General features: G+C 41.8%; 1 protein-coding gene and 1 long non-coding RNA gene across 2 annotated transcripts in view; one reads left to right on the plus strand and one right to left on the minus strand.

Annotated features, from left to right (window-relative positions):
- The first annotated feature begins 143 nt into the window (after nucleotides 1-143).
- Nucleotides 144-6,476, plus strand: MEIG1 (meiosis/spermiogenesis associated 1). The gene is made up of 4 exons (XM_014054361.2): nucleotides 144-247; nucleotides 2,214-2,349; nucleotides 2,995-3,160; nucleotides 6,265-6,476. The coding sequence occupies exons 2-4, from the start codon at nucleotides 2,222-2,224 to the stop codon at nucleotides 6,391-6,393; spliced, it is 423 nt and encodes a 140-aa protein (XP_013909836.1). The 5' UTR covers nucleotides 144-247; nucleotides 2,214-2,221; the 3' UTR covers nucleotides 6,394-6,476.
- The window catches only part of LOC148044222 (uncharacterized), a 28,242-nt gene continuing 20,678 nt past the window's right edge, over nucleotides 2,974-10,537 (minus strand). Inside the window, exons 3-4 of the long non-coding RNA XR_015697637.1 lie at nucleotides 3,212-3,279; nucleotides 2,974-3,114 (exon numbers count right to left, since the gene is read on the minus strand). This is a non-coding gene — a long non-coding RNA (uncharacterized LOC148044222). The remainder of the gene's footprint in view (nucleotides 3,115-3,211; nucleotides 3,280-10,537) is intronic.

The raw sequence follows: 10,537 nt of genomic DNA on the forward strand, positions 1-10,537 counted from the left end.
AAAATATTGCAGCGCGGACTGTTTTGGACTACGGTTCCCAGAATTCCATCATGTCTGTCACGCTCGCTCGAGCTTCTGGGAACTGCTGATTGGCCCAAACGGACGAAGAGCCCGCCTTCCGCTATATTGGTACTCGCCGGCAGCTCCGATTGGCTCGGAGCTCTAAACGTGTGTGGTTGCTAAGCAACAGCGTGACCACAGCGGGTGCGGGGCGTGTCGTCGGCGTGCGTGGAGGAGCGCACCTGAGGTAAGTCAGGGCTTGGCCGGGGCGGCGGGGTGAGCCTGGCTTCCCTTCCCCGAAGGATAAACGCTGCAGGCCCAGCCAGGGTAGAGGAGGCCGGTGATGGAGAGGAAATAGGGGAATAAGAAGCTCCTCTCATTTTCCCTTCCCTTATAAACATCGTTTTTGATTGGTCGTTACTAATTGGGCGGCGACTCCGTTCCCGGGACGAAGTATCGCGAGATTTGTGCCGTTGGGGCGGGAATAGGGCTGCGGCACGTGTTTGGGCCGTTGGTTCGCATTTTGGCGGGAAAAGGAGCGAAGCTTTTTGAGGGGCGTCTCGGAGGGAGATTTGAGGCCCAGGATTATGAAAATTGATACGAAAAACATATATTTTACAAAAATATAAATAGATTCCATAAACATCTGAAAATATTTTTTTGAATTTTCAATCCGAAAAACGGCGACTTGGAAGATTGGCATCTCACTTGCCATTCAGGGTACCAAAAAGCAACCAGTGATTAAACCAATAATTACAAATAATAATGATTATATAATTAATAAATCCTCAATTTTCTTGTTCAATTAAAAATATATGCTGAGCTGTTTATAAGCTTTCCTTCTCACCTTTCCTAAATATCTTGTTTTGGCTCCTCATCGATAAGAAAATTGTTTTATATATGTTTTTTTATATGTCGGTGTTGTGAATTTGTTATTATTTGTCTTTAATTTTCAACCTCTTGGATTGCTACGTTGAAATAAGAGAGTTAAAAATAAACTCTGCGTTTTCCTACATTTTTCTCCTGTGCTAAGAAATGAGTAAACTTTTTGGATTATTTTTTTCTATTCCACCTTGTTCCCACGTTAATACTTTGATAAATAAACGTGACCTGCCTCCTCCAATTAGCTTAAGCGATGGCTTCAAATTGCAGATTTTCGTGATAAATAAAAAAAATGCAGGCTACAGTATGCATTCTATGCACAACTGTTGTTGTAAGTCAACAACAATTGTATACAACAACAATTGCTTGCATTTACTATTGTGGTTGTAAGTTTTGTGACAACAGCCCCTTAATAACCACAATTGAGCCCAACATTTATGTTGCTAAGTGAGTCATTTGTAAAGTGAGTTTTGCCCCATTTTATGACCCTCCTTGCCACCGTTGTTAAGTGACTCCTTGCAGTTGTTAAGTTAGTAACCTGGTTGTTAAGTGAATCTGGCTTCCCCATTGACTTCCCTGGTCAGAAGGTCCCAAAAGGTTTCCACGTGATCTGGGTGACGCTGCAACCGTCATAAATACGGTATGCCAAGCGTTTAAATTTTGGTCACGTGACCCTGGGGATGCTGCAAATGTCGTGAGTGTGAAAAAGTTCAGTGACGTAACTTTGGTCACTAAATGAACTCTTGTAAGTCAACAACTACCTGTGTAGTTGTTGGTGGCGCAGTGGTTAGAGTGCAGCACTGCAGGCTACTTCAGCTGACTGCAGTTCTGCAGTTCGGCTGTTCAAATCTCACCGGCTCAAGGTTGACTCAGCCTTCCATCCTTCCGAGGTGGGTGAAATGAGGACCCGGATTGTTGTTGGGGGCGATATGCTGACTCTGTAAACCGCTTAGAGAGGGCTGAAAGCCCTATGAAGCGGTATATAAGTCTAACTGCTATTGCTATTGCTATTTAAACTAATGACAAAAACAACATATTGTAAAAACTGCAAAACCGTGAAGATTTTTAGGTCTTTTTATCGCGGCTTGGTGGCCCAGTGGTTAGAACACAGTAGGACTGCCAGCGGTTATATGCTGACTAGCTCAAGGTTGACTCAGGCTTCTGTCCTTCTGAGGTCGGTAAAATGAGGACACAGATTGTTGGAGGGCAATAGGCTGACTCTGTAAACCCACTCAGAGAGGGGGGGGGTAAAGCAGTGTAAAGCGATAGATAAGTCTTAAGTGCTGTTGCTATTTATGTTCCTGGTATCACGCTTGTTTTTTTTTTTGCAGAAGCGCCTATGGAAAGTTCAGCTTTGTTTATGGACAGTAAGAATATGGCCTGTGCCTCTTTCTCCTCTGGAGAAGCACATATGGCAGATAAGCCTGGTACGTCCTTCAGTAGAGGAGCAGATAGTCCCGAAGACACGTAAGTGGCAATCATGCAGGGTCTTCAGGGTGACATCCCGTTGGCGGAAGGTTTTCTTCATTTGGAGTAATTGTAATGCCTCAAGAGATTGGGGAAAAGGAAAAGGGGGAGGAGAAGGAAAGTTCACTCCAGGATATCAAGCTGCAGTTCACAAGTTAAATGGGCCTGCTAGGAACTAGAACCAAATATGGGAGGAGGCAAAACGGAGACCTACAGATGTATTTATTATTTCTTTGTTAAATTTCTTTGCTGCCTATCTTGCGGTGAGAATAGGCAGCTCTGCTTCCTAAGAGCTTTTCTTCTGCCTTACTTTCCGTTTGGAAGCAAAGGGACAAATCAGGATTTATATTCTAAATATATGCAGATTAAGGCTGGAAAGAATAACCAAAGGAGAGGAAATCTGGGTCCAAAGTCATGATTATATTCCCTTTTTCAATAGTAGCTCTGTTTTTCAAAATTACAGCTGCTTTTTGTCAAAAACAATTGTTAAGTCTTTAGGGTGATATCAAAACGGTTCATAATACAGTTATGCCTTTAATTAATTATGTCCATACATTTAGTTACAATGTCTTTTCATAAAATTTTTGATGATGTTGTTTCTTCTACTTTTTTAATGCATATCATTGCAATTTAAAAAAAAATCAGCAAGTTAGCCAGAGATGTTTCCGGGGCAACAGCCAGTATTGATCGCAAGCCAAAATTCATGCAGCGGGCCAAAACATGGTCGGATGAAGTTGAAAATCTATACAGATTTCAGCAAGCTGGCTATAGAGATGAAAATGAATATAAACAAGTAAAGCATGTTGATGTGGTAAGACTTGATAACTTTTAAGAATTGAGCATTTTAAAGAGGAAAACTTACTATTCCGTTCAATAATCTCCTTAGGTTTGTGGTACTTTTTCATCATTTCCTCCTGGCGTGATTTGTTGCTGTTGGTAGAAAAACCACCATCAGAGAATTTATTAAGTGAGGGTTTCTCAAATAAATTGGTGCAACATGGCAAACCATGAAAGATGGATTATAAATACCGATGGCTGAATTTACCCATTTTGGAATCTTTGGGTGGAGAAATTTTGAAATACATCCTAAAGATTTATTGGTCATGTATTAATATTTTCTGATGAGCTGCTATCATACATATATGTTTACGTGCCCTGCAATGTGTTTTCCATATTTAATTAACTTTTTAGTTTATATTTTGTAAATATGTGTTTGTGTGTATGCATAAATAAGCTGCCTTTGGTTTTTTGAAGAAACTATAAAGGGGTACAGAAATTGACTTAAAATAATAATCCAAATTTACAAATGCTGAACAATTCACATGTACACAGGATTGTAGTCCTCAGTCTGGTTATTGGAGCTAATAAGGTTGGGGTAGCTGGGAAACAAATGCTGTTTCATCCATATAAGTAGAACCCAATAAAATATAAATGTTAAAAATGCGATGTGCTTCCCTTTGCTCTCCCAGGTTATTTTGCTAACAATAATAGTAGCTGAATTTGTGTCTGATAAGCAAGAGAAAACTAGTGCAATATATATTAGGCATTATGTTACCTACATTTTCCTTTTTACTATCAATCACCAGAAGGGATAATGACCGTTTATTCAATTTACTTTTAGCTTGGAGGGATTTTGAGACGGCCAAAAAGGCAAAATCTGAATAAAAACCATTAAAACCACTGTCAGTGAATTCACATTGAAAGGAGCTGGTGAAATACAAAGATTTTGATCTGTCAACCAAAATCGGAAAATGGGCTAAACACATTTAAAAGCATGGGATTGGCACAAGACACTTTGTGTGCGATCAAAAATATTGTGTTGATTTTAATGTCCATTTGCATTCATATTGAATTAGATGACCCTGCAGCCATTTTATTTGCTTATGTCAAATTCTTTTCTGCTGGTTCAGTCATGTGTCTAGTTGGAATGCAAGCTATTTAGGGCATTAAACTTTTTATTGGGTCCAGAAAAAAATAATGTAAGTTACTTTCATGTATCTGACTATGTGAGAAACTATTTGTTTCCATTTGGGGCTACAAAGAGCTGAGCTGACTCTTATTCCTGGCCGTTTCTTTCTAGTTCCCGTCTTAACTCCATGGTTACTTCAGGGGCCTGGAGTGATAGCTTCAAAAGAGCCCTTCTCTGTTTATTCTTGACCCTCTGTCACTAAGGAGAGAAGCAAAGGGGGAGTTCCCTGATCTTCAGAGTAGGGATTTTGTGTGAACAGGGAGTGGAGAGTGGGATTTCCATTATGTAGAAACACCCATCAGCGAGGGATTGAAAAATGTTGAAATTGGGGAAAATATGCCATAGTGTTGCTGGAGATATTTGGAGAAGCACTTCCTAAGCACACTTCAATATGTGCAGAGGGAGGGGGGGGGGAGAAAATATTTTCAGGCTGTAGGCATCCATCTGGCCATCCAAAGTGTTTTTTAATCTTGGATTTTTAAAAAAAGGGGGGGGGGTGCATGACACATAACAGTCGTTGGCTGGCATCCAAAAACTAATTCCGGCGGCTTCTCTATTGGAGAGGAGCTTCTGAAACCCAGCCAGCCACCTACCACATAACAAGTCTGGTTTTTTTAATCTTTCTCAACGCTCAGGAGCACTTGGTGATATAGTATTGTGGGCAGGCAGAGCTTCGTGGCCATCAGCTGTTCAAAGGCACCATGAATCCCACTAAATTGAGCTCAAATCTTGGAACAAGTAATTGGTTCTCGGCCATTCTGTTACAGATGTATAATGGATCCACAAGAAATAGATTTTCTGGACTTCTTAAAGGATACTGAATAACACATTTATGGACATAACAAATGGAGGGTTATGCCACCCTTGACTAATCAATAGGACTTGCATACATAACAAAAAGGAGCATTTAGGGATTACAGCTGCATCTCCTGTGTGCTCTGGCTGCATCAGCGCAACCTGACTTTGAGCCAAGAGATTGCTGGCAGAGATTGCTTTCAGAGGGGTCCTGTTGCAGTCCCCTACAAGGAGGCAATTATGACAATGTTTTGATGCTGGTCAGGAGGCCACGGAGATTATGTTTGTGTTACCTCTTTCAGAGTGAGCGAATGAAAATGTTTTCTTCAATAATGCTTCAAACCTAGATTCACCCTGAGGGTTATTTCCTTCTGAAAACAACTCTCCCCTCTGTGGGAGCTCTTTTCCCAATCACTGGAGTCCTTTAATGCTGCATAAAACGACTGAGTTGGTCCTTTTTTTGCTCACTCAAAAAAAATTTGCCCCCTCTCTTCTCAACCATATCAAAAATGTCAATCAAAAACACAATTTGTGTTCTAGCCTTCAACAAAATCTGCAACGATATTAAATTTGATGGAATCCTCAAAACTTTGTGATTAATTCTTTCTTTCTGATAAGATGTATTTGAGAGCACAGAAAACACTCAAATTTACTACTGAAAGTTAAAGAAAACTAAAAGTATTGCTTACTGAGACGTTTGGTCAAGTCTTCTGAGTGGAAGCTACTGATTAAAACAATAAACTATGAGCAACACAAGATACTTAAGTCATTTGAATCTTTACAAGAATAAAGGGATAGAAGTGCTTAAAACCAGCTTAAATGAACTGAACGGAACTGAACTGTTCCCAATTGAACGGAATGAAAAGTCACAGAATTCCATACCAACGGAATTAGTCGGAATACTGCTGACCAACTCTTTTCGGAGAGAATGTTGAAAAGGGGAGCTTGTGAAATCCTGAATTTCTTCCTATCTACATTGTCAACTTTGGATCAGGTTTGGGATCCTCTGCTCAGCATGCCTGCTCCCGTATATTTCTGTATGGTATATAGTATGTAGTCCTTTTTTCCATCCTAGCAGAACCTATAGATAAGTGCGTGCTCGGTCATTCCAAGAACACATGGGCGCTTTCCTTCTTCTTGTTTGCATGCAGGTGGAAAGGTGGCCAGAAACTGGATTTGTGAAGAAGCTTCAGAGGAGGGACAATACCTTCTACTATTACGACAAGGAAAGAGAATGTGAAGACAAAGAAGTCCATAACGTTAAAATGTATGGCTACTGATCTACGTCTCAACCACTGTTTTTAGAAATGATTTTTTTTTGTCTTGAATAGAATGGAACCCATTAAAAAGTTTTTAAGAGTAACTTGATCGGATTTTATATGTGGCTCCGCTCTGTGGAAAAAATATATATATATATTTAATGAGCAATCTAAAAGATAACAAATTGATTTTGAGATTTCTGTTACTTGGGGCATTCTGAAGGCTGTGAAGGTACAGGTGAAACTTGAAAAATTAGATTATTATGCAAAAGTTCATTTATTTCAGTAATGCAACTTAAAAGGTAAAATTAATATATGAGATAAACTCATTACATGCAAAGCAGGATAGTTCAATCATCACAATTATGACAAATCACTGCTTGGACTATCTTGCTTTGCATGTAATGAGTCTATCTCATATATTAGTTTCACCTTTTAAGTTGCATTACTGAAATAAATGAACTTTTGCACGACATTCTACTTTTTTGAATTTCACCTGTATGTCTGTTTACCTGGAGATGAGCTTAGTGGACTTCTTGAGGTGTGTGCGTTGTGGTCTTGCCTTGGCTTGGCCAACTTCATATAATGTATTTTCTGTGTAATGTGGTTATAGGTTTCTCCCTGGGTCTCCAGTTTAATTTTACTTCTGTTTCAGTAGGTGAATTTTGTAAGAAAGCTTTAGCCATAACCAAGCCTAGATTGCTACCTTTAATGCTTTAAAAGGAAAAGGATGAAATTGTGGGGCTTTCATGCTCTCTGAGCTTAGTGGTTTCCTTGCAGATGTTTCATGACCCAACTGGGTAACACCATCAGTGCACAGTTCAAAAAGCACCAAAGCCCCTTCAGGGAAAGGATCTGCTGCTCTGCAGCAAATGTGACCAGATGTGTTTGTGAGGGCTGGGTGTGCATAGGAATGCACAATGCATTTCTCTATGACAAGAGGTGCTCTCCAGAAAATGTATGCATGTTACGTGTATTGTATGGTGCTCCTCTGAAGCGGAGCCTTTATTACTGTTTACCATGAAGGGCCACAGTTCCTGTTTATGACATTTATAGTACAATGTAAGCTTCTTTGATCCTTGAATATGTAAATGGGAGAACCACATTCTCCTTCAGCATTTTGCCAGAGAACAAATCGAGGCCTATTCTGAACTAAGAAGTCTGTCTGAAGGGCCAGGGGGGGCGTTTGCCTCCATGAAACTCTGGCACCCAATAAATCCAGCTTTCACTAAAGGTGGGAGCGACCTCTTTAGTAGCAGGAGTTGGGCAGGAAATGCAATTCCCTCAACGATAATCAGATTAAAAAGTACAAAACAAATGTGACAGGATTCCACAGCAATAAAACAGAACAGCCTAACTCCAAGTGTTTGGAGGTTTCTGGGGCAACCCTGCATTGTGTTGGGGGAACAGAACAAGACAGACGGGCACACAGCACAGAACTCAAGAAATGTCAGCCTTAATAATCCAAAGGTTGTAAGAACAGAATCGGGAAATAAACTGAAACCAGTTGGTCAAAGATGCACGCTGAGTAGGAGGATCCAACTTACCCTACTCTGAGAAGCCTTTGTTGGTATGGCCTAAACTGCCCAGCCACCGAGAGCACAGTTTGGAACCCTTATTTTTTTGTCCTCTTCAATGACCCCTGCATGGGGTCTCTTCTGGGTGTTGATAATAGATCTTTCTCTGCCCTCCAGCCAAGGTGGATGGAGCCAACGTTAGCGGCTCACCCAGAGAAAGGATGCAGCTCCTTCAAAGCAGCGTCCAATGAAGGCGAAGGCTCCAATGGTCTTTGTGGTTTCCTTGGCCAAAAGAGGGGACTGGCTTCTACAACCCCCTGCTACTCCTCTATACTCCAATGCTGCCTTACAGCCCCTGGCCTGGTCTCACACAGGGCGAGGCCCACTTCACCCCACTTCGCATCGGTCATCTCCACCCAGATTGGCTTGGCGCTGCCCTTTCATCCTGGGCGGTGCTTAGCTGCAGGGAAACCTGGGGGGTTTTCATTTCGGGAGGAGGAGCGAGGTGGAGTTAGCATACCTTTGGAAGGGGCTCCTGTGCCAGGCATGCATTTTGCGCCATTTCGCAGCAAATCAGGATTGCCCGTCTGACTTTTGCCATTCCAAATGTGTTTCTTACACCTGCCCAGGAGGGGCAGCCTCGACGTCACGGGTGCCCACGCAGGTCTTTCCCCTGCCAGCAAAGGCTGGGACGGAGGAGTCTGTCAACGTCTGCGGCCTCCCTCTCCTTTGGGCCTGGGAGCTCTTAACCTGCTGCTCCCCCTTCCCCTCCGTTTGTTCTCTCCTTCCCGGCTGGCAGGATCCGGCTCTTGCGGGAGCCCCTCCTCACCAGGACACACATTTGCCTTCCTTCATGAAGGGATAGCTGCCTCCTCTCAGATTTCTCTCCTGGGGGCGCTTATTGCTTTGCTTTTCCATCCCACAAGTGACAGAGACAGGTCTGTAATTCAGCCCATAATTGAGTCGTTAAGCAGATTCAAAACCTTTACTGTGGGGGTCAGTAAACCCAGTTGTTAATGCCACAGTTGTTAAGTGAACCCATTGTACCCAAAGGGCATTTTTACTGGACATCAGAAATAAAGACCAGTTTAAACAGCTTCTGTTGCACTCCTGTGCAAAGGGGCTGTAGATACAGGCCAATTGTGATCACACAACTACCTTGGCTGGGGGTGGGGTGGGGTGGGGTTTCAGCCCCTGGGTGGAAAGTGACTCTCGGGTGGTCCCTGAGTCATTAGGTGGCTGATTTTTCAGTTGAGAAGTTGGGAAATAAAAGTGATGGCAGGAAGGAGAAAGGCGGGAGACGAAGGAGCTTCTTGGATGAGAAGCGAATTGCCTTCAAAAGGAAAAGCCAGGAAGTCCAGTTGCCTCTTGAAAAAAGCACCAGATGATGGAGCCTCTCTGCAGATAAAGATGAGACCTCCTCGCTTTTCAAATCTTTTTTTAACTGTCATGGCTTCTCCGTGGAATCACCATATCCTGAAGTTCCATCCTGCAGATGCGGCTCCTCCAGTGAGTGAAATTCTTCCGGCGTTCTGGAAACTGCGGGTCCTCCTGGATCTTTCAGGGGAAAACGAAGGCAATTGTGTGTAGAACATCCCGAAAGGATTAAACCAGGTACGGTGGGTTGTTTTTGTATAACTATTCAAAATGTAAACTCAAGAGCGTTCCTGGAATTCGGTTGTTTGTCACTAGACTTGAGAGGTCCGAGTGGAGTTGGCAGGTTTTGCCATGAGCGTCTGTCAATAAGTAATAAAATCTTGAGTAAATAAAAATAAAACCTTGGCACGGGGAGAGCAAGGCCCCTGGTGTTGGTTGGTTTAACAAGTCAGTGCAACAATTTGAGCAGGAAAGATTTTAATAGTTCTTTTAAAGAATTAGTAGTTTGGGTTTAGGCACGGTTGGCTTCACATACGGATGTTAAATTGTTTTTCCACGTGTGAGTTAAAGTCTCATATATTTACAAAACTCGTTCAGCTAATGTTCCCCAATTGGAGTTTCCTAAAACGTTAGATACAGCAAAATGTTAAAATTATGACAATAAATAGTGGGAAATAAAAGAACTTGGGCTTTGCTATAAGTTCTCTGTGGCTATGAATGGTAAGAGACCTTTTTTTAAAACAATTTCATAGCCGCCCTAAATTCTCACAAAAGGAACATTTCAGATGAGAAAATGAGACGTAAAAACTGTCTTTGGTTCTGGTTTCTTCACCCCCCCCAAAAGAATCTTGGGAATGGAAGCTGGGCGAAGAATTTGAATGGGTTTACTTAGAAAATTCATAAAACTACAGTTTGTGGAGTTCCGTGACAGTTAAGCCATTTCCATCCATCCAGAGCACATCCTGAAATCTTGTTCCAGAGTTGACAAATGTTGAAATCGATGGCGCTACTCAGAAATTGCCACTCTGGACTCACTCGAGTTGCCTATTTTAATGGCTCAAGAGGAAAAACGAACCCTGTTTAAACCGTTTTATTTCATTAACCTAGCTTAGTTTGGATAGGCCATTTCCTCTCTCAAGGATTCAAACACTGTCTAAACACGGTTTTTAACTTGTAATATTTTCTGCTTTAGAAATTAACCCAGGTTGGGTTACTTAAAACGCAGAAAATGTTCTTTGGAGATAATTATTTTGGTTATTTTTTCCTCTTGT

This window comes from Thamnophis sirtalis, unplaced genomic scaffold (assembly GCF_051295495.1).
Source record: "Thamnophis sirtalis isolate CommonGarterSnake01/CBP01778 unplaced genomic scaffold, rThaSir2_p1.2 scaffold_9, whole genome shotgun sequence".
NCBI classification, from domain to species: domain Eukaryota; kingdom Metazoa; phylum Chordata; class Lepidosauria; order Squamata; family Natricidae; genus Thamnophis; species Thamnophis sirtalis.